The sequence below is a fragment of the Haliotis rubra genome, unplaced genomic scaffold (genome assembly GCF_003918875.1).
Source record: "Haliotis rubra isolate DU_JTF1 unplaced genomic scaffold, ASM391887v1 Scf1533, whole genome shotgun sequence".
Classification (NCBI taxonomy): domain Eukaryota; kingdom Metazoa; phylum Mollusca; class Gastropoda; order Lepetellida; family Haliotidae; genus Haliotis; species Haliotis rubra.
The window spans coordinates 49,866-75,666 of NW_025765485.1; the positions used below are offsets into that span (position 1 = coordinate 49,866).

The 25,801-nt window shown below is 44.1% G+C and overlaps 1 protein-coding gene across 1 annotated transcript in view; it reads right to left on the reverse strand.

Moving 5' to 3' along the window:
• The window catches only part of LOC124270650, a 67,769-nt gene extending 42,812 nt beyond the window's left edge, over positions 1–24,957 (reverse strand). Inside the window, exons 1-3 of the mRNA XM_046705688.1 lie at positions 24,414–24,957; positions 15,331–15,686; positions 9,862–9,926 (exon numbers count right to left, since the gene is read on the reverse strand). Of these exons, the coding sequence (XP_046561644.1) occupies positions 9,862–9,926; positions 15,331–15,678 (413 nt within the window). The 5' untranslated portion in view covers positions 15,679–15,686; positions 24,414–24,957. The remainder of the gene's footprint in view (positions 1–9,861; positions 9,927–15,330; positions 15,687–24,413) is intronic.
• Positions 24,958–25,801: the final 844 nt, after the last annotated feature.

Sequence of the window (25,801 nt, forward strand, 5' to 3'; positions counted from 1 at the left end):
GTCTACAACAGTAATGTCCTACGTGTTATATGTCTACAACAGTAATCCCTACGTGTGATCTGTCTACAGCAGTAATGTCCTACGTGTTATATGTCTACAGCAGTAACGTCCTACGTGTTATAGGTCTACAGCAGTAATGCCCTACGTGTTATATGTCTATAACAGTAATGTCCTACGTGTTATATGTCTACAGCAGTAATGTCCTACGTGTTATAGGTCTACAGCAGTAATGTCCTACGTGTTATATGTCTACAGCAGTAATGGCCTACGTGTTATATGTCTACAGCAGTAACGTCCTACGTGTTATATGTCTACAGCAGTAATGCCCTACGTGTTATATGTCTATAACAGTAATGTCCTACGTGTTATATGTCTACAGCAGTAATGTCCTACGTGTTATAGGTCTACAGCAGTAATGTCCTACGTGTTATATATCTACAGCAGTAATGGCCTACGTGTTATATGTCTACAGCAGTAACGTCCTACGTGTTATATGTCTACAGCAGTAACGTCCTACGTGTTATATGTCTACAGCAGTAACGTCCTACGTGTTATAAGTCTACAGCAGTAACGGTCTACGTGTTATATGTCTACAGCAGTAACGTCCTACGTGTTATAGGTCTACAGCAGTAACGTCCTACGTGTTATAGGTCTACAGCAGTAACGTCCTACGTGTTATAGGTCTACAGCAGTAACGTCCTACGTGTTATAGGTCTACAGCAGTAACGTCCTACGTGTTATAGGTCTACAGCAGTAACGTCCTACGTGTTATATGTCTACAGCAGTAATGTCCTACGTGTTATATGTCTACAGCAGTAATGTCCTACCTGTTATATGTCTACAGCAGTAATGTCCAACGTGTTTTATGTCTACAGCAGTAATGTCCTACGTGTTATATATCTACAGCAGTAATGTCCTACGTGTTATATATCTACAGCAGTAATGTCCTACGTGTTATATGTCTCCAGCCGTAATCCCCTACGTGTTACATGAGTATACATGTTTGCTTATTTCATATTTCTGTGGCTCAATTCCCTTAAAACATCCCAGTCGGTTTGACCCACGTACGGTGTATGAGCGTCTATGGCTGGTGCTGCCGCTACCAGCACGCCTTGACAGCATTACTCGTGCGTATTGACGTGCTCGTGCACAGGATTTTACATTCCCTGACTGTCTTGAGAAGCGTTTATTATCTGCGCAAAGGAAGAAAGAAAACGAAAACTATGTGTGACTAATATCCGCTCGTCTGTTTGAGAAATTACAATGCATAAATATTCATGAAGGGGCGTCCATATTCCTGATAGCCAACAAGGCCGCCATTATCACTGAGGTACACACTGTCTACACAGGCATGTATACATTGTGTTGTCCATGATAGAGTCAAACAGTGACTACAGACAATGGTAACACAGCCATGTCACTACAGACAATGGTAACACAGTCCTGTCTCTACAGACAACGGTAACACAGTCCTGTCTCCACAGACAATGCTATCACAGTCCTGTCTCTACAGACAATGGGAACACAGTCATGTCTCTACAGACAATGGAAACACAGTCCTGTCTCTACAGACAACGGTAACACAGTCCTGTCTCTACAGACAATGGTAACATAGTCCTGTCTCTACAGACAATGGTAACACAGTCTTGTCTCTACAGACAATGGTAACACAGTCTTGTCTCCACAGACAATGGTAACACAGTCTTGTCTCCACAGACAATGTTAACACAGTCCTGTCCCCACAGACAATGGTAACACAGTCATGTCTCTACAGACAATGGTAACACAGTCCTGTCTCCACAGACAATGGTAACACAGTCCTGTCTCTACAGACAACGGTAACACAGTCCTGTCTCTACAGACAATTGGAACACAGTCCTGTTTCTACAGACAAAGGTAACACAGTCCTGTCTCCACAGACAATGGTAACACAGTCTTGTCTCTACAGACAATGGTAACACAGTCATGTCTCTACAGACAATGGTAACACAGTCCTGTCTCTACAGACTATGGTAACACAGTCCTGTCTCTACAGACAATGGGAACACAGTCCTGTGCCGACAGACAATGGTAACATAGCCATGTCTCTACAGGCAATGGTAACACAGTCCTGTCCCCACAGACAATGGTAACACAGTCCTGTCTCTACAGACAATGTTAACACAGTCCTGTCCCCACAGACAATGGTAACACAGTCATGTCTCTACAGACAATGGTAACACAGTCCTGTCTCTACAGACAAAGGTAACACAGTCCTGTCTCCACAGACAATGGTAACACAGTCTTGTCTCTACAGACAATGGTAACACAGTCATGTCTCTACAGACAATGGTAACACAGTCCTGTCTCTACAGACTATGGTAACACAGTCCTGTCTCTACAGACAATGGGAACACAGTCCTGTGCCCACAGACAATGGTAACATAGCCATGTCTCTACAGGCAATGGTAACACAGTCCTGTCCCCACAGACAATGGTAACACAGTCCTGTCTCTACAGACAATGCTATCACAGTCCTGTCTCTACAGACAATGGGAACACAGTCATGTCTCTACAGACAATGGTAACACAGTCCTGTCTCTACAGACAATGGGAACACAGTCCTGTCTCTACAGACAATGGTAACACAGTCCTGTCTCTACAGACAATGGTAACACAGTCCTGTCTCTACAGACAATGGTAACACAGACTTGTCTCTACAGACAATGGTAACACAGTCATATCTCTTTCGACAAAGATAACAAGATAACATCACTGGATATGCGTCACTGCTGGTTGTGGAACACAGTCCTGTCTCCACAGACAATGGTAACACAGTCCTGTTTCTACAGACAATGGTAACACAGTCCTGTCTCTACAGACAAAGGTAACACAGTCCTGTCTCTACAGACAAAGGTAACACAGTCCTGTCTCTACAGACAATGGTAACACAGTCCTGTCTCTACAGACAATGGTAACACAGTCCTGTCTCTACAGACAATGGTAACACAGACTTGTCTCTACAGACAATGGTAACACAGTCATATCTCTTTCGACAAAGATAACAAGATAACATCACTGGATATGCGTCACTGCTGGTTGTGTATCACTATTGGTCGTGTATCATTATTGGCCACGTATTGGTTACGTGTGATCACTGTTGGTTATGTTTCACTGTTGGTTACGTACAATCACTATTGGTTGTATTTACCAATTAGGTATATATTTATGACGGCTGTGTATCATTGTTGATGTCGTGCCGCTATTTGCTATGTTCACTCTTTAGCTGCCTCCCATTGTGCTGGCCACTGTAAAATCAATGAGTTTTTGAAAAGGCCCAGCACGCTGGAATTCTTTGATCGAAGTGTAACTCTCAGTCTCGACCCGGGAGAGGTGGGTGCATCAACGTCTCCTGCCACATCTCCATCTACCAGAGCAGCTTGTACAGCCTGCATATGCCATGGTTTATTACAATGCCTAACCTAAGCGATTCTGTGTTGGAATCTATACTCGACATATGTAACGGATCTGCCCAGTAAACCATCACACGTGGTGTTTGAACAAAGAAGTAAATGTACTGACAAAGGTCTGGTGAAACATGGTGAAAGCAGTCACTGTGAATGGCTGATACGTCCAGTAAGAGGTCTGGTGAATCATAGTGAAAGCAGCCACTGTGAATGGCTGATATATACAGCAATAGGTCTGGTGAATCATGGTGAAAGCAGCCACTGTGATTGGCTGATACATACAGTAAAAGGTCTGGTGAATCATGGTGAAAGCAACCACTGTGATTGGCTGATACATACAGTAAGAGGTCTGGTGAATCATGGTGAAAGCAGTCACTGTGATTGGCTGATACATACAGTAAGAGGTCTGGTGAATCATAGTGAAAGCAACCACTGTGATTGGCTGATACATACAGCAAGAGGTCTGGTGAATCATGGTGAAAGCAACCACTGTGATTGGCTGATACATACAGCAAGAGGTCTGGTGAATCATAGTGAAAGCAACCACTGTGATTGGCTGATACATACAGTAAGAGGTCTGGTGAATCATGGTGAAAGCAGTCACTGTGATTGGCTGATACATACAGTAAGAGGTCTGGTGAATCATAGTAAAAGCAACCACTGTGATTGGCTGATACATACAGTAAAAGGTCTGGTGAATCATGGTGAAAGCAGCCACTGTGATTGGCTGATACATACAGTAAAAGGTCTGGTGAATCATGGTGAAAGCAGTCACTGTGAATGGCTGATACATACAGTAAGAGGTCTGGTGAAACATGGTGAAAGCAACCACTGTGATTGGCTGATACATACAGTAAGAGGTCTGGTGAATCATGGTGAAAGCAGTCACTGTGATTGGCTGATACATACAGCAAGAGGTCTGGTGAATCATGGTGAAAGCAACCACTGTGATTGGCTGATACATACAGTAAGAGGTCTGGTGAATCATGGTGAAAGCAGTCACTGTGATTGGCTGATACATACAGCAAGAGGTCTGGTGAATCATGGTGAAAGCAACCACTGTGATTGGCTGATACATACAGCAAGAGGTCTGGTGAATCATGGTGAAAGCAACCACTGTGATTGGCTGATACATACAGTAAGAGGTCTGGTGAATCATGGTGAAAGCAACCACTGTGATTGGCTGATACATACAGTAAAAGGTCTGGTGAATCATGGTGAAAGCAACCACTGTGATTGGCTGATACATACAGTAAGAGGTCTGGTGAATCATGGGGAAGGCAACCACTGTGATTGGCTGATACATACAGTAAAAGGTCTGGTGAATCATGGTGAAAGCAACCACTGTGATTGGCTGATACATACAGTAAGAGGTCTGGTGAATCATAGTGAAAGCAACCACTGTGATTGGCTAATACATACAGTAAAAGGTCTGGTGAATCATGGTGAAAGCAACCACTGTGATTGGCTGATACATACAGTAAGAGGTCTGGTGAATCATGGTGAAAGCAGTCACTGTGATTGGCTGATACATACAGAAAGAGGTCTGGTGAATCATGGTGAAAGCAGTCACTGTGATTGGCTGATACATACAGCAAGAGGTCTGGTGAAACATGGTAAAAGCAGCCACTGTGATTGGCTGATATGTACAGTAAGAGGTCTGGTGAATCATGGTGAAAGCAGCCACTGTGAATGGCTGATACGTACAGTAAGAGGTCTGGTGAATCATGGTGAAAGCAGCCACTGTGAATGGCTGATACGTACAGTAAGGCCCTAGACGATGTTTGTTGTGGGAACTGGATTGCCGTGTTGCGGTTACGTGACAGTTACCTGCGGTTTGTTACATGACACTTACGTACGGTTTGTTACATGACAAATACGTACGGCTACATGGCAGTTACGTAATGTTACGTGACATTTACGTACTGTGTCGTGTTTATGTTTGATAAACATATTATATTGCTACATTATGTTGTGCGCAGGGAGCACTGCTGTGATGGACAACATTGCAGTTGTTATAGGAAACAGCATTGTGATAGAAAGATATTGTGTTGTGACGGATGAACGTTGAGATCTTACAGGGGAAACGTGAGTTAGCATAAGGAAATATAATGTTTTGGTGGGGAAACCTTATCTTGTGACCAAATAGCGGTGGGCTGTGATAGGGAAACCAGTACGTTGTGATGGGGAAATATTGTCTTGTGATGGAAACGTGGTGGTCTGTCATTGGGAAACTGAGTACGTTGTACTTACTTACTTACTTAATCCTCTTCGTACTCTTAGCACATAAGGCCGTTACTAGAGTTTTCCAATGCTGTCTATCCTGGGCCCATTGCTGCACCTGTCCCGAGGTCCATCCTGCGACCTTCATCGCTGCCTCCACAGATCTTCTCCATGTCTCCTTTGGATGTCCTCTGTTTCTTTTTCCTGTTGGTGTCCATCGCATAGCAACCCTTGGTATGGAATCTGGGTGCATCCTGCAGACATGACCGATCCAACGCCATTTTCTCTTCTGGATCTCGAGGGACAGTGGGCTGGTGTTCATGCGCATGTACTGTTCTTCATTTTAGATGGTGCTTGGCCAGAAGATGCGAAGTATTCTTCTGAGATATCTGGTTTGGAATACATCAAGTTTGTTGCAGATGTTGTGGGATATCTTCCAGGATTCTGCTCCATACAATAGGACTCCAAGAATGTTGCTCTTGAAGATTCGCATTTTGGTGATTGTGCTCATTGATTTTGACCTCCAGATGTTCTTCAGTGAACTGAACACTCCGCTAGCTTTGCCTATTCTTGACTGTACATCTGCTTCTTGCTGCCAAGATAGGAGAAGTCTTGAACTTCGTCGATGTTTGTACTTCCAAGGGATACTGGCAGTGTAGATTTGGCATTAATCTTGAGAATTTTGGTCTTCTCGGTGTTGATCTTCAAGCCAATCGTTTCTTCTGTTGTGGCAAGGTCTTGTGTTTTGCTTTGGATGTCTTGGAAACGTTGGGCGAGCAGGGCAATGTCGTCAGCAAAGTCAAGATCTTCTAGACTCTGGGTGAATGTCCAGCTGATTCCTCTTTGCTTGCTCTCGGTGACTCTCTTTAGTACCCAGTCCAAGCAGATGGTGAAGGGGAGCGGGGATAAGATACAGCCTTGTTTCACCCCTGTTCTGATGTTGAAGTCCTCGGTTACGGTCGATCCACATATGACTCTGGTGCTGAAGTTGTTGTACAGCATCTTCATGATAGTTTGTCTGGGATCCCTGGGTGAGGATTTTCCAGAGAGCGGCTCTGTTAATACTGTCGAAGGCCTTGGAAAAGTCTATGAAGTTGGCATAGACGGTTGCGTTCCATTCGTTACTTTGTTCTGTGATCTGTCTGAGGGTGAATATTTGGTCCATGCATGATCTTCCTTTCCTGAAGCCAGCTTGTTCTTCTCGCATGAGTGTGTCCATGGTTCTCGAAAGTCTGTTGAGGATTACTCGGCTCAGTACTTTGCTGGTCACAGATAGCAACATTATCCCTCTCCAGTTATCGCAGTTGGTCAAATCCCCTTTCTTTGGCAGTTTTACTAATAAGCCTATCTTCCAGGTCTCAGGCGCTTCTTCAGACTCCCATATGTTTGATATTATGTCTGTTAGTAGCGCTGGTGTCCTCTGCCTTGAGCATATCTGTATATATCTGGTTCATTCCTGGTGCTCTCCCGTTCTTAAGTGCCCTCATTACTCTTTTCACCTCTTCAATGTTCGGTGGTTCTGTGCTGATGTCCAGGCCGTCGGCTGCAGGTTCAATGTTTGCTTCTATATCTTGGTCTTCCCGGTTCAGCACTTTCTCGGAGTGTTCTTTCCAGCGCAGCATGACTTCTTCCTCTTTGGACACGATGTTTCCCTGTTGGTCTGACCGGATCAGCAGCAGTTTGGCATTTCCCTCAGAGTGTCTTGGTCAGTCTGTAGAGGGTTTTCATGTCTTGTTTAGATGCTACTTGCTCGGCTTCCTCTGCTATTCTTTCGATGTATCTCCTCTTGTCTGCAATTGTTCTGTTAATCTCTGCGACCTGGTGCCAAGGATTTTACTCTTTTTCCCTTTTCGCATTTCTATTTTCCTCCAGGTGTCATCTGATATCCATTCTTTTCTCTTCTTCTTTTTGTGTTCAAACATCCGTTTTCCTGTTTCCAGTAGCACCTCATTGAACTGCTGAAGGTACGTTTTAATGGGGAAATATTGTCTTGTGACCAAATAGCGATGGGCTGTGATAGGGAAACCAGTACATTGTGATGGGGAAATATTGTGTTGTGATGGAAACGTGGTGCGCTGTGATAGGGAAACCAGTACATTGTGATGGGGAAATATTGTCTTGTGATCAAATAGCGGTGGGCTGTGATAGTGAAACCAGTACGTTGTGGTGGGGAAATATTGTCTTGTGATGGAAACGTATATACAACATATGGTCAAGGACTAAATGCTGATAGAATCACACCTGGCTGGGGGAAATCAGGTTACAGGTATCAGGTCAAGGTCAAAGACTAAATGCTGATAGAATCACACCTGGCTGGAGGAAATCAGGTTACAGGTATCAGGTCAAGGTCAAGGACTAAATGCTGATAGAATCACACCTGGCTGGGGGAAATCAGGTTACAGGTATCAGGTCAAGGTCAAGGTATAAATGCTGATAGAATCACACCTGGCTAGGTGAAATCAGGTTACAGGTATCAGGTCAAGGTCAAGGTCTAAATGCTGATAGAATCACACCTGGCTGGGGGAAATCAGGTTACAGGTATCAGGTCAAGGTCAAGGACTAAATGCTGATAGAATCACACCTGGCTGGGGGAAATCAGGTTACAGGTATCAGGTCAAGGTCAAGGACTAAATGCTGATAGAATCACACCTGGCTAGGGGAAATCAGGTTACAGGTATCAGGTCAAGGTCAAGGACTAAATGCTGATAGAATCACACCTGGCTGGGGGAAATCAGGTTACAGGTATCAGGTCAAGGTCAAGGTCTAAATGCTGATAGAATCACACCTGGCTGGGGGAAATTAGGTTACAGGTATCAGGTCAAGGTCAAGGTCTAAATGCTGATAGAATCACACCTGGCTGGGGGAAATCAGGTTACAGGTATCAGGTCAAGGTCAAGGTATAAATGCTGATAGAATCACACCTGGCTGGGGGAAATCAGGTTACAGGTATCAGGTCAAGGTCAAGGTCTAAATGCTGATAGAATCACATCTGGCTGGGGGAAATTAGGTTACAGGTATCAGGTCAAGGTCAAGGACTAAATGCTGATAGAATCACACCTGGCTGGGGGGAATCAGGTTACAGGTATCAGGTCAAGGTCAAGGACTAAATGCTGATAGAATCACACCTGGCTGGGGGAAATCAGGTTACAGGTATCAGGTCAAGGTCAAGGACTAAATGCTGATAGAATCACACCTGGCTGGGGGAAATCAGGTTACAGGTATCAGGTCAAGGTCAAGGACTAAATGCTGATAGAATCACACCTGGCTGGGGGAAATCAGGTTACAGGTATCAGGTCAAGGTCAAGGTCTAAATGCTGATAGAATCACACCTGGCTCGGGGAAATTAGGTTACAGGTATCAGGTCAAGGTCAAGGACTAAATGCTGATAGAATCACACCTGGCTGGGGGAAATCAGGTTACAGGTATCAGGTCAAGGTCAAGGACTAAATGCTGATAGAATCACACCTGGCTGGGGGAAATCAGGTTACAGGTATCAGGTCAAGGTCAAGGACTAAATGCTGATAGAATCACACCTGGCTGGGGGAAATCAGGTTACAGGTATCAGGTATCAGGTATAGTTTATATCCAGAACAAGAAGTGGTCAGTTTTCATACATTCAAAACATAAGTAGAACAAGTATTGCCAACGCCAATACGAGTGCGCGCGCACGCACGCACACACACACACACACACACAAACACAGATAGACAGACACACAGGCAGACACACACAGAGACACACGCGCATAGGCCTACCTAGCCTGTTCAGATTGCCAACAGTCTAATGGGAGAACAGATGTTTCTCAACACACCATAAAATCGATATGGTACGCTTCAAAATGAGAAAGGTGCCATACCTACGCTTGACCAAATATATCTTCCTCAAGGCTATTCCTTTCTAATGTAACGATATGTTAAACTGGCTCTGCTTACATGTTAAACAAAATCACCTGTAATGTAACGATATGTTAAACTGGCTCTGCTTACATGTTAAACAAAATCACCTTTAATGTTCAGAATGACGAATGCTGGTCAACCAACTGGTGATTGGAATCTGATATACCACTCAGTGGCGGTATAACCTGATGTTAAACAAGAGACCTCTAATGTCAACATGAGATGACTTAATATACAATGTTAGTCACATGTTCCTGATGACGTCATACAAGATCGACGTGGGCGACTACACTCACCTGGGGCAGTCGTGTAGGTCTGTTACTTGAATATCACACAGGCTCAGGGAGGAGCTGTTACGAAACTGAAACAGACAGATGATTGGTCAGATTATGCATACTGAAAAGGAAACCATTTATTAAAACCTATTTATAGATGTAAAACTGTTTTGTCGCTATTCATCCACCTATTATTCCATAAAGCAGTTGGTGACATTTTGAATCAGCTACTCTCGTTCTACTTTCGTCCACGTCTGGCATATTGGCGCAGAGATGACTTACCTGGAATGAATCCAGCACATTCTTTGCAGTTCCTCAAACACGGCTTTCAAGGTCAAGGTTTGATTGCATCACAGGAAATGTGATGATTGGTTACATAACAGCATCAGGAAATGTGATGATTGGTTACATAACAGCCTCAGGAAATGTGATGATTGGTTACATAACAGCATCAGGAAATGTGATGATTGGTTACATATTAGCATCAGGAAATGTGATGATTGGTTACATATTAGCATCAGGAAATGTGATGATTGGTTACATAACAGCATCAGGAAATGTGATGATTGGTTACATATTAGCATCAGGAAATGTGATGATTGGTTACATAACAGCATCAGGAAATGTGATGATTGGTTACATAACAGCATCAGGAAATGTGATGATTGGTTACATATTAGCATCAGGAAATGTGATGATTGGTTTCATATTAGCATCAAGAAATGTGATGATTGGTTACATATTAGCATCAGGAAATGTGATGATTGGTTACATATTAGCATCAGGAAATGTGATGATTGGTTACATATTAGCATCAGGAAATGTGATGATTGGTTACATATTAGCATCAGGAAATGTGATAATTGGTTACATATTAGCATCAGGAAATGTGATGATTGGTTACATAACAGCATCAGGAAATGTGATGATTGGTTACATATTAGCATCAGGAAATGTGATGATTGATTACATATTAGCATCAGGAAATGTGATGATTGGTTACATATTAGCATCAGGAAATGTGATGATTGGTTACATAACAGCATCAGGAAATGTGATGATTGGTTACATAACAGCATCAGGAAATGTGATGATTGGTTACATAACAGCATCAGGAAATGTGATGATTGGTTACATATTAGCATCAGGAAATGTGATGATTGGTTACATAACAGCATCAGGAAATGTGATGATTGACTGGCGGATGTTTACTTAATCACATCACGAACTAAGACTATTGGACGCATATTGACATCAGAAGAAACGTAACAAGTTTCATCGTAAAGCCATAACAGACACAGTGGAAGAAAGTTGTCACATAACCAACAGATCAGTGCTTCGTGGAGTATTGGCACTCAACAAACATCCACTTGGAATGTCTGGTCCCGCTATTGCTCTGAACACCCAAATCCAAACATATACTCTTTGTTATGTATATATTCATACAGTACGTTTCAAAACAAACTCTCCCTCGACCTGGCCGATGTACCCCGGGCGATCACATAGATTAATCGCTCGACTAGATTGTAAGAAAGGACACACCAATGTAGATTGTTCACCGCAGTTACGTTGAGATCTGTGGTTCCAGAAAGCCATGCTGGCATGTTAGTATGTTCCTCATGGGTTGCTTGCTTTGCAACTATAGTATTGTACAGCATGATATGACACTGTAATGCTGTCATTGTATGGCATAGTTTCGGACCAGATCTGTAGGATTACTGGAAGTTATAGCATGTTACTAGCTGATGTAAGCAGTGGTTTGGAAATGCTATGTTCATGCTGTTGCGACCAAGTGCAATCTGGAATGGAACAGCCATAGGCTTATTCAGTATGATATAAAACTTTCTGCACGTAATTACGACGACGTAAGAAGGCCAACTCACGCCATTGTTTCAAAATCACAACAGCTACCGCTTCGTGAATATTTTCATCGCTTATTTAAGTGCTGTTACCTGTGCCGTTAGCAGTGATGTTACCAGTTATGTTACCTGTGCCGTTACCATTGCTGTTACATGTGCCGTTAGCAGTGCCGTTGCCAGTGATGTTAGCAGTGCCGTTGCCAGTGATGTTACCAGTGCTGTTACCTGTGCTGTTACCTGTGGCGTTACCAGTTATGTTACCAGTGCTGTTACCTGTGGCGTTACTGTGCTGTTACCAGTGAACCAATTATGTAGGTTCACAATTCAATACAAATTACCGCAAAGGATGAATGTGTATGATATGTATGAGTGCACAACGAAGAGGCCAGTATGAAATAAAATAGGAGTGGTAAAACCATTAAGTCAATGATAATAATGTTCAGCTGATAACCACAGTGGCTGACCTTCCATATAGACGAAGGCTTGATATCTAGGGATAGCCAATGATCTTCCATATAGACGAAGGCTTGATATCTAGGGATAGCCAATGATCTTCCATATAGACGAAGGCTTGATATCTAGGGATAGCCAATGATCTTCCATATAGAAGAAGGCTTGATATCTAGGGATAGCCAATGACCTTCCATATAGACGAAGGCTTGATATCTAGGGATAGCCAATGATCTTCCATATAGACGAAGGCTTGATATCTAGGGATAGCCAATGATCTTCCATATAGACGAAGGCTTGATATCTAGGGATAGCCAATGATCTTCCATATAGACGAAGGCTTGATATCTAGGGATAGCCAATGATCTTCCATATAGACGAAGGCTTGATATCTAGGGATAGCCAATGATCTTCCATATAGAAGAAGGCTTGATATCTAGGGATAGCCAATGATCTTATCGAAGGCTTGATATCTAGGGATAGCCAATGATCTTCCATATAGACGAAGGCTTGATATCTAGGGATAGCCAATGATCTTCCATATAGACGAAGGCTTGATATCTAGGGATAGCCAATGATCTTCCATATAGACGAAGGCTTGATATCTAGGGATAGCCAATGATCTTATAATCCGCTGGGAACAGGCATTTAAAAATCATCCCTGAATTCCACCCTTATTCAGTCCTACCAATGTTATTCGTTGCTGATTCAATCCTACCAATGTTATTCCACCTTGATTCAATCCTACTAATGATATTCCATCCTGATTCAATCCTACCCATGTTATTCCTTCCTTATTCAATCCTGCCTATGTTATTCCTTCCTTATTCAATCCTACCCATGTTATTCCTTCCTTATTCAATCCTACCAATGTTATTCCTTCCTTATTCAATCCTACCCATGTTATTCCTTCCTTATTCAATCCTACCAATGTTATTCCTTCCTTATTCAATCCTACCTATGTTATTCCTTCCTTATTCAATCCTACCCATGTTATTCCTTCCTTATTCAATCCTACCCATGTTATTCCTTCCTTATTCAATCCTGCCTATGTTATTCCTTCCTTATTCAATCCTACCCATGTTATTCCTTCCTTATTCAATCCTACCAATGTTATTACTTCCTTATTCAATCCTACCCATGTTATTCCTTCCTTATTCAATCCTACCCATGTTATTCCTTCCTTATTCAATCCTACCTATGTTATTCCTTCCTTATTCAATCCTACCCATGTTATTCCTTCCTTATTCAATCCTACCAATGTTATTCCTTCCTTATTCAATCCTACCAATGCTATTACACAAGTCGCATCGCTGCCTAAGGTCGAAGCCTACATAAAGTCTTGCTTTTCCAACCTACTTGACAAAGCTCGGCTGGCTGCAACCAATATCCCCCAGTCCTTTATGCAGCTTATGCTGCTACGAGATACAGGAGCAGGTGTTATTTGTCAAATAGGAGCAACTGAGGACTGATGGAGAAAAGGTGAGTTTTGTATAATTACTAAGATATATCACCAGATCAGTTGCTATCTGCCAGTGATTTGTTGCTTGGTTTTTACATTATCGAGCTAATTCTATTGACAAGCAGTTCAAGAGAGACGGGTTCTCCTCGCGTTGCCAGCAGCGAGCGCAGGTGTGGGGTCTTCATTGATTGCCGGGACTGCCGTGGCAATCAGCGCCCGCACATCACACTGTCTCGGAGAAACACAACACTACTTGTACTCTCATGTGAGGACATCTGTCTCCAATGTCAGTTACACACAGTACACCTGGAGGTGAACCATTTATTCCAGTTTGATTTAAACATATTTTATCCACAAATGTGAAAGGGATTGGAGAAGTTATCCATCTTAAAATACCCCCTCCCTAATATTTACATACATGCATTTTCACTATCATACAACCTGGGAGGGAATAGATAGAAAGTATAGGAAAGTTGATGGGGAAGAGAGGAAGGGACACGTGATTGATAAATAAAAACACATTTGAAAACATATTCATTCTGTTGAATAGCCATATCTGGACTTCCAAGTAACATTAATGACAATGTGACTGGAGAATCACATTTGACAATACTTTTAAACTTTAACACTAAGGTCTCTCTTTGAATGTTATACAGTTTACTCTAACAGGCAGTGATGTACATTTCCACAAGCGTTGCCGCAGAGACAAGAAGCCGACTCTTTCATGTTGAAAGGATACAGGTCATGGTTTAGCTGACTAGTCATATATCTCAACTTTGTTGGTATAATATTAAATTTGCTAATTCTAAACGAGTAATATGGTGGAGCTACAGGCTGCTGACACTTTAAGTATGGCTTGAAACTTTGAAATGAAGGCCGATTTCTTTCGGTATCAGAACAACTGTTCCATAACCTTCTAGATGACAGAGGAATGATACGTATGTCCTGACCCAGCAGAAGGTTATTAGTATATCTTGATCCTACATTGTCTGGAATGATATCTTTTAAGTATACAGGAGCTAATCATTTTATAGAATGGATAAAGCATTCTTCTTTTTCTTCCTTCATCCAGCCTTTCCCATCCTGTCTTATAATATAGAATTTCCCGTGAGGTATATCTAGTAAGACCCGTAACTATTCTGACAGCTTATAACTGAGGTTTCGCTAAGTTTTCCATCTGTTGTACGGTACAACCATCCCTAAATTGATTTGCTTTCCGTCAAAAAAATAATTTCAATTCTTTAGTTTCATCAACAAAACATTGCTTCTTGGGATTCCATGAGACCAACCAGTCCTTGCTCCAGGTATATAGATTGTCTAAATGTCATGCTGGGTGATAACCCACGTGCGTAACGTGAAAGCGTCGTACTAAATGGAGTGTATGAATGACGAATATTGTCACATGCTGCACCCAACAACTTCTGGGTCTGTTTATAATCTAAGTCTGGACAACCCAGTGACTGAAAGGGTCCAAAAGAATGTTCCAAAACACAAGGTACGGGTGAATATAGACTAGTACTCGCTAGACAGCATTCTGAAAGCATGTGAATCCTGACTCGTTAACACCGGCCAGTTAACGTTGTCGTCGTACATACATTGTTTGGCATCGAGATAAGGGGTGAAGACACGTGCGTGTTGACGCTTTAAAACCATCTAGATAACATCAAGTTATAAATACTTCTGTATATTGGGGTGAAGACATGAAACAGTGACACTTACTGCTAAAATGGGGCGACTGTACACCTCCCTGACGTAACGCCTCAACAGCGAGCGTCTCCGAGCAAGGTTCGACCTGTGAGGCCGGAGTCGACTGAACGCCCCGCGAGCGATCACCAGTATCCCAGCCCCAATCAACACTGGACCCGCGTAACGTTCTTTGTTCTCATCTTGGTAATCCTCCAGATTCTGGAACGTCAGTGACGTTATGATAACACCAACCACTAGCAGCAGCATCCCCGAGATGATGTAGCACAGCGCGTTCCCCAGCAGGTAGGTGCATGGGTTGCCCGTGGGAGGGTAGATACTGGCATCCATCGGCCGTCTCCAGGTGATCACTGTTTGCATCATCAGGCAACCTGTGGACACAATGTGCAAACATACAGAGGGGAATATACACGTTCACCACAGTGTGCAAACATACAGAGGGGAATATACACGTTCACCACAATGTGCAAACATACAGAGGGAAATATACACGTTCACCACAGTGTGCAAACATACAGAGGGGAATATACACGTTCACCAACGTATTGAGCTAACCTGTGGACACAATGTGCAAACATACAGAGGGGAATATACACGTTCACCAACGTATTGAGCTAACCTGTGGACACAATGTGCAAACATACAGAGGGGAATATACACGTTCACCAACGTATTGAGCTAACCTGTGGACACAATGTGCAAACATACAGAGGGGAATATACACGTTCACCAACGTATTGAGCTAACCTGTGGACACAATGTGCAAACATACAGAGGGGAATATACACGTTCACCAACGTATTGAGCTAACCCGTTCACCACAGTGTGCAAACATACAGAGGGAAATATACACGTTCACCAACGTATTGAGCTAACCTGTGGACACAATGTGCAAACATACAGAGGGGAATATACACGTTCACCAACGTATTGAGCTAACCTGTGGACACAATGTGCAAACATACAGAGGGAAATATACACCTTCACCACAATGTGCAAACATACAGAGGGGAATATACACGTTCACCACAATGTGCAAACATACAGAGGGGAATATACATATACACGAATATCACGTTCACCACAGTGTGCAAACATACAGAGGGAAATATACACGTTCACCACAGTGTGCAAACATACAGAGGGGAATATACACGTTCACCACAATGTGCAAACATACAGAGGGGAATATACACGTTCACCACAGTGTGCAAACATACAGAGGGGAATATACACGTTCACCACAGTGTGCAAATATACAGAGGGGAATATACACGTTCACCACAGTGTGCAAACATACAGAGGGGAATATACACGTTCACCACAGTGTGCAAACATACAGAGGGGAATATACACGTTCACCACAGTGTGCAAACATACAGAGGGGAATATACACGTTCACCACAGTGTGCAAACATACAGAGGGGAATATACACGTTCACCACAGTGTGCAAACATACAGAGGGAAATATACACGTTCACCACAGTGTGCAAACATACAGAGGGGAATATACACGTTCACCACAGTGTGCAAACATACAGAGGGGAATATACACGTTCACCACAGTGTGCAAACATACTGACCACATATTCCTGTTATAACTGTTATGCATGCATTGTGTCTTCTGGAAGAGATCATTATGACAGCTTGTCGCTGTAAGTCGATGTTTCAAGTAGCTGTAGGACGGCGACTGAGAAGACGAACATGCTCAATACGGCTAGTGTGTTGTCTGTGATCCCATCACACTAAAGTATGCAGCCTACCCCCCACCGGGTCGGAGTAGAACGATTGTTACCGGTATATGGGGATGTGTTAGGTGGGGGTTGACTTAGAAATTAAAGACATGAGGCTGATCTGCAGCGTGAAGATGATCTAACGTCAAAAGACGTGGGGACGACCTAACGTCAAAAGACCTGGGGATGGCCTAACATCCAAAGACGTGGGGATGACCTCACATCGAAAGATGCGGGGACGACCTAACGTCAAAAGACGTGGGGATCACCTAACAGCAAAAAACGTGGGGATGACCAAACATCGAAAGACGCGAGGACGACCTAACGTCAAAACACGTGGGGATGACCTAACGTCAAAAGACATGGGGACGACCTAACGTCAAAACACGTAGGGAAGACCTAACGTCAAAAGACCTGGGGATGGCCTAACAGTAAAAGACGTGGGGATGACCTAACGTCAAAAGACGTGGGGATGGCCTAACAGTAAAACACGTAGGGAAGACCTAACGTCAAAAGACCTGGGGATGGCCTAACAGTAAAAGACGTGGGGATGACCTAACGTCAAAAGACGTGGGGATGACCTAACATCGAAGGACGTGGAGATGACAAAACATCCAAAGACGTGGGGATGACCTCACATTGAAAGATGCGAGGACGACCTAACGTCAAAAGACGTGGGGATTACCTAACGTCAAAAGACGTGGGGATGACCTAACATCGAAGGACGTGGAGATGACAAAACATCCAAAGACGTGGGGATGACCTCACATTGAAAGATGCGAGGACGACCTAACGTCAAAAGACGTGGGGATCACCTAACAGCAAAAACCGTGGGGATGACCTAACGTCAAAAGACGTGGGGATGACCTAACAACGAAAACGTGGAGATGACCTAACGTCAAAAGACGTGGGGATGACCTAACGTCAAAAGACGTAGGGATGACCTAACATCGAAGGATGTGGGGATGAACTAACAACAAAAGTCGTGGGGTCACCTAACGTCAAGAGACATGGGGATGACCCAACATCTAAAGACGCGGGGACGACCTAACATCTAAAGACGCGGGGACGACCTAACATCAAAAGACGTGGGGATGCCCTAGCATCCAAAGACCTAAGGATGACCTAACATCTAAAGACGCGGGGACGACCTAACATCAAAAGACGTGGGGATGACCTAACATCAAAAGACATGGGGATGACCTAACATCCAAAGACGTGGGGATGGCCTCACATCGAAAGACGCGGGGACGAACTAACGTCAAAAGACATGGAGATGACCTCACATCGAAAGACGTGGGGATGACCTAACAGCAAAAACCGTGGGGATGACCTAACGTCAAAAGACGTGGGGATGACCTAACAACGAAAACGTGGAGATGACCTAACGTCAAAAGACGTGGGGATGACCTAACGTCAAAAGACGTAGGGATGACCTAACATCGAAGGACGTGGGGATGAACTAACAACAAAAGTCGTGGGGTGACCTAACGTCAAAAGACGTGGGGATGACCCAACATCTAAAGACGCGGGGACGACCTAACATCTAAAGACGCGGGGACGACCTAACATCAAAAGACGTGGGGATGACCTAGCATCCAAAGACCTAAGGATGACCTAACATCTAAAGACGCGGGGACGACCTAACATCAAAAGACGTGGGGATGACCTAACATCAAAAGACATGGGGATGACCTAACATCCAAAGACGTGGGGATGACCTAACATCCAAAGACGTGGGGATGGCCTCACATCGAAAGACGCGGGGACGAACTAACGTCAAAAGACATGGACATGACCTCACATCGAAAGACGTGGGGATGACCTAACATCTAAAGACATGGGGATGACCTAACACCCAAAGACGTGGGGATGACCTAACATCAAAAGTCGTGGGGTGACATAACGTCAAAAGACATGGGGATGACCTAACATCTAAAGACGCGGGAACGACCTAACATCTAAAGACGCGGGGACGACCTAACATCAAAAGACATGGGGATGCCCTAGCATCCAAAGACCTAGGGATGACCTAACATCTAAAGACGCGGGGACGACCTAACATCAAAAGACGTGGGGATGACCTAACATCAAAAGACATGGGGATGACCTAACATCCAAAGACGTGGGGATGACCTAACATCCAAAGACGTAGGGATGACCTAACATCAAAAAAATGGGAATGACCTTACATCCAAAGACATAAGGGATGACCTAACGTCAAAAGACATGGGGATGACCTCACATAGAAAGACGTGGGGATGACCTAACATTTAGAGACATGGGGATGACCTAACATCTAGAGACATGGGGATGACCTAACATCGAAAGACGTGGGGATGACCTAACATCAAAGGTCGTGGGGTGACCTAACGTCAAAAGACATGGGGATGACCTCACATCTAAAGATGCGGGGACGACTTAACATTTAAAGACGCGGGGACGACCTAACATCAAAAGACGTGGGGATGCCCTAGCATCCAAAGACGCGGGGACGACCTAACATCCAAAGACGTGGGAATGCCCTAGCATCCAAAGACGTGGGGATGACCTAACATCCAAAGACATGGGGATGACCTAACATCCAAAGACGTGGGGATGACCTCACATCGAAAGATGCGGGGACGACCTAACGTCAAAAGGCATGGGGATGACCTAACATCTAGAGACATGGGGATGACCTAACATCTAGAGACATGGGGATGACCTAACATCCAAAGACGTGGGGATGACCTAACGTCAAAAGACATGGGGATGACCTAACATCTAAAGACGCGGGGACGACCTAACATTTAAAGACGCGGGGACGACCTAACATCAAAAGACGTGGGGATGCCCTTGCATCAAAAGACGCGGGGACGACCTAACATCAAAAGACGTGGGGATGACCTAACATCCAAAGACGTGGGGATGACCTAACATCCAAAGACGTGGGGATGGCCTCACATCGAAAGACGCGGGGAAGACCTAACATCAAAAGACATGGGGATGACCTAACATCGAAAGACGTGGGGATGACCTAACATCAAAAGACATGGGGATGACCTAACATCCAAAGACGCGGGGACGACTTAACATCCAAAGACGTGGGGATGACCTAACATCAAAAGACATGGGGATGACCTAACATCCAAAGACGTGGGGACGACTTAACATCCAAAGACGTGGGGATGACCTTACATCCAAAGACGTGGGGATGACCTAACGTCAAAAGACATGGGGATGACCTAACATCCAAAGACGCGGGGACGACTTAACATCCAAAGACGTGGGGATGACCTTACATCCAAAGACATGGGGATGACCTAACATCCAAAGACGTGGGGATGACCTCACATCGAAAGATGCGGGGACAACCTAACGTCGAAAGACGTGTGGATGACCTAACGTAAACATATGCGGGGACGACCAAACATCGAAAGACGCGGGGATGACCTAACATTGAAAGATGTGGTGATTACCTAACATCTAAAGACATGGTAATGATTTAACATCGAAACACGTGGGGATGACCTAACGTCAAAAGACGTTGGGATGACCTAACATCGAAGGACGTGGAGATGACCAAACATCGAAAGACGTGGGGATGACCTAACATCAACAGATGCGGAGATGACCTAACATCTAAAGACATGGGAATGACCTAACATCAAAAGTCGTGGGATGACCTAACGTCAAATGACATGGGAATGACCTAACATCCAAAGACCTGGGGATGACCTAACATCAAAAGACGTGGGGATGACCAAACTGCAAAAGACGTGGGGATGACCTAACGTAAAAGACGTAGGAATGACCTATCAGCAAAAGACATGGTAATGATATAACGTCAAAAGACATGGGGATGACTTAACATCCAAAGACGTGGGGATGACCTTGCATTGAAAGACGCGGGGACAACTAACGTCAAAAGACGTGAGGATGACCTAACATCGAAAGACGTGAGGATGACATATCATCGAAAGACGTGGGGACAACCTAACGTCAAAAGACATGGGGATGACCTAACATTAAAGGACCCGGGGACGACCTAACGACAAAACACGTGAGGATGACATATCATCAAAAGACGCGGGGACAACCTAACGTCAAAAGACGTGGGGATGACCTAACATCGAAGGACCGGGGACGACCTAACGACAAAACACGTGGGGTGACCTAACGTCAGAAGATGTGGGGATGACTTAACGTCAAAAGATGTGGGGATGACCTAACATCGAAAGACGTGGGGACGACGTAACGTCAAATGACGTGGGGGTGACCTAACATCAAAAGATGTTGGGATGACCTTGAAGCTAAAGACGAGGTGACCTAAAATCTGACTATGCAATAACCAAAAGACGTTGGGATAACCTTGAAGCTAAAGACCTTGTTATGATCTTGAAGTTAAAGACGAGGTGACCTAAATTCTAACGATGCAATAACCAAGGTTTGAGTTCAATGGTCAAGAAGCTGGGGAAGCAGTGATACCTTAGATCTTGATGAAGCAGTGATAACTTAGATCTTGATGACGCAGTGATTACGCAGATCTTGATGAAGCAGTGTTAACGCAGATCCTGATGAAGCAGTGATAACGCAGATCCTGATGAAGCAGTGATAACGCAGATCTTGATGAAGCAGTGATAACGCAGATCCTGATGAAGCAGTGATAACGCAGATCTTGATGAAGCAGTGATAACACAGATCTTGATGAAGCAGTGATAACGCAGATCTTTATGAAGCAGTGATAACTCAGATCTTGATGAAGTAGCAATGATCAGATCCATGAATTCAGATCCATGTTTCCGAGATTGCCAGGATTCCGAAGCTGCACTGGCATCCTTGATGTGATACCGTTCAAACCTATTCATATCGTGGGTACTGAGCTGTCCAGTAACAGTTATGAGAACTTACATAAGCCAATGTTATCTATGGTGTGTATGTCCAGTGACGTGATGAAAGCCCAAACTGATATGAACGCATACCTCAGCACAAGAACAGTCCTTCACCATCTGGTATCACTCAAGTATCGGCCGCAGATAGAATATCGATTACGATGACATAAACTTAATGGAAAATACTTTGCCGAGAGTACAGTTTATGGCACTGAGAAACATAAAGCCGCATTTATATTTCGCTCATGTTTCTTTTACGGCCTTCATTTATTCTGATAATCGGAGCTCTGTCCATGTCTACTACAGTCACAGCGGCGACGTGTAACGCATCGTCCAATGTGTTTTACATGCCGCCATTTTCATCCTTGTAGATTCTGTGCCGAGAAATGTGAAAGGTTTTCCTAAACATCTTGTCATAACTGAAAAAACAATGGTGATATGACTAGTGTACTGAATCAGGCTGGTCTTCCCACTAAAACATCACGTGAGTCAGATGGTCTTCCCGCTAAAACATCACGTGAATCAGCTGGTCTTCCCACTAAAACATCACGTGAGTCAGATGGTCTTCCCACTAAAACATCACGTGAATCAGCTGGTCTTCCCACTAAAACATCACGTGAATCAGCTGGTCTCCCCACTAAAACATCACGTGAGTCAGATGGTCTTCCCACTAAAACATCACGTGAATCAGCTGGTCTTCCCACTAAAACATCACGTGAGTCAGATGGTCTTCCCACTAAAACATCACGTGAATCAGCTGGTCTCCCAACTAAAACATCACGTGAATCAGCTGGTCTCCCCACTAAAACATCACGTGAGTCAGATGGTCTTCCCACTAAAACAACACGTGAGTCAGCTGGTCTTCCCACTAAAACATCACGTGAGTCAGCTGGTCTTCCCACTAAAACATCACGTGAGTCAGCTAGTCTTCCCACTAAAACAACACGTGAATCAGCTGGTCTCCCCACTAAAACATCACGTGAGCATGCATGAGACAGACTCAGCGTCCTGGTGGGGCAAGCCGTGATGTTTTCACGATAATTACCGACGGGGCACGCTACAATCAATCAGCGCGTTTCCTCCCGATTAAACGATGAGTCTTGGTCATCGATCTCTGGGCTATTGCAAAATCGGCAGCTATGACAATAACACGACATGATCGTAATGTGATTATTGCAGCCCGAGACAAAGATCAACAGATAGAGAGAGTGTTCCAGCGTATCTGAACGTAACCTGTTGCTATGTAGACAGTATCTTGATGTACGTGAGTGTAACCTGTGGCTATGTAGACAGTGTTGCAATGTAGGTGAGTGTAACCTGTTGCTATGTAAACAGTGTTGCAATGTACGTGAGTGCAGCCTGATGCTATGTAGACAGTGTTGTAATGTAGGTGAGTGTAACCTGTTGCTATGTAAACAGTGTTGCAATGTACGTGAGTGCAGCCTGATGCTATGTAGACAGTGTTGTAATGTATGTGAGTGTAACCTGTCACTGTGTAGACAGTCTTGATGTACGTGAGTGTAATGTGTTGCTATGTGGACAGTGTTGTAATGAACGTGAGTGTAACATGTTAGGTACCGTGTAGATACAGACTGTGACACATTGATACAGACTGTGACACATTGATACAGACTGTGACATATGAATACAGACTGTTACATATGGATACAGACTGTGACACATTGATACAGACTGTGACACATGAATACAGACTGTGACATATGAATACAGACTGTGACACATGGATACAGACAGTGACACATGGATACAGACAGTGACACATGAATACAGACTGTGACACATGAATACAGACTGTTACATATGAATGCAGACTGTGACACATGGATACAGACAGTGACACATGAATACAGACTGTTGCACGTGAATACAGACAGTGACACATGGATACAGACAGTGACACATGAATACAGACTGTGGCACATGAATACAGACTGTGGCACATGAATACAGACTGTGACATGGATGCAGAGTGTGACTCATCGATACAGACTGTCACACATGGATATAGACTGTCAGACATGGATACAAACTGTGACAGACGGATACAGACTGTGACACATGAAGACAGACTGTGACACATGGATACAGATTGTGACACATGGATACAGGTTGCTCGTGTGACAGTCAGACCCTTGACCCTTGTGACAATGACACAAGTAGCTCACACAACAGTGTATACGTTTCATTCCTGCGAGTTAGCTATGCTGCTGCCATGTAACTATGGTGTACGCTTTTAGTTGATCGTGTTATCCCGGCTCGTCCTGCACATGTAGATCTACAACTACCAATATTAGCATAAACTGAGTTTGTGTTGTCTACGTGAAGCTCATCCTGCAGACAGCTTGCATCCAGCAGGAGGGGCGGGGGTAACACGGAAGCTGGTGAGGGTTTGTTTCCGGTCGAAGAGAGTTTCAGTGCTAGTATATATCTGCTATAAGTTGTGTGAGAAGTGTATAGGTTAATACTCACAACCGTGCTGTATGGTCCGTTTCAACCCATTGGAGCAGGCGCTTCATCGAGTCACACACAGTTTAGTTCATCAAGTCGCGCGTGCAGTCCTCGCTAGCTCCATGGGCACGTCCTGATCGTGTGGGTCACGCGACCTCTCTGATGACCAGCTGACCAGCTACAGGTGAACGGGGAGGAGGGACGGATGTAGTCGCTGAGGCGGCGTCTGTGACTCCAACATTCCGACTCCACCAACAGCGTGTTAACGATCAACTACTCTCTCCCAGGTTGTAAAAACAGGTTGTCCTCTTTCTTCGTCCAACTTAGTTCCCGAAGCAAAATTTTATCAGAACAAGCATGTCAATTTTATCGATCTGCTACGAACGTGAAGACTGGTAGTCACTGCACGAGCAAGACGCTCACTGAGCGGGGATTGACAGTCATCAGAGATGAGAACCGACACGCACTGCTCGTTCCCCGCCGATTATTCAAGTGTAAAATTCCGACTTCAGAGGACTACATAGCAACATCCCTCTTCCCTCCCCAGCCTGCCAGCCTCGTCCTGTCTCACCATCTCAGCACGCCATGCATAATTAATACTTTTCTTCCACAACGGCGGTGGGATTCCACAAGGCTAGGCAGTCGATAATGTGATAAGGTTCATTTCATTAGAGCCTTGAGCGGTGGCTAGGGGTCCTTGTTGCTCGCTTATTCAATCCAATGTGAGTTTACATGGTGTTATTATACGGTGTTATTACACGGTGTTATTATACGGTGTTATTACACGGTGTTATTACATGGTGTTATTACAGGGTGTTATTATACGGTGTTATTACATGGTGTTATTACACGGTGTCATTACATGGTGTTATTATACGGTGTTATTACATGGTGTTATTATACGGAGTTATTACACGGGAGGCGGTGGGGTAGCCTAGTGGTTAAAGCGTTGGCTCGTCACGCCGAAGACCCGGGTTCGATTCCCCACATGGGCACAATGTGTTAAGCCCATTTCTGGCGTCCCCCGCCGTGATATTGCTGGAATATTGCCAAAAGCGGCGTAAAACTAAACTCAGTCAGTCAGTCAGTCAGTTATTACACGGTGTTATTACATGGTGTTATTACACGGTGTCATTAGACGGTGTTATTATACGCTGTTATTATACGGTGTTATTACATGGTGTTATTGTACGGTGTTATTACACGATGTCATTATACGGTGAGATTACACGGTGTTATTACATGGTGTTATTATACGGTGTTATTACACGGTGTTATTATACGATGTTATAAAATGGTGTTATTACATGTGTGTACTGAGGAAGAGCAACTGTTCGTAGATCATGGGCACCGTGGTTTGCTGCTGTATGACAGAGCGAGGTGAGTCATGCATGATCAAACTCTACCTG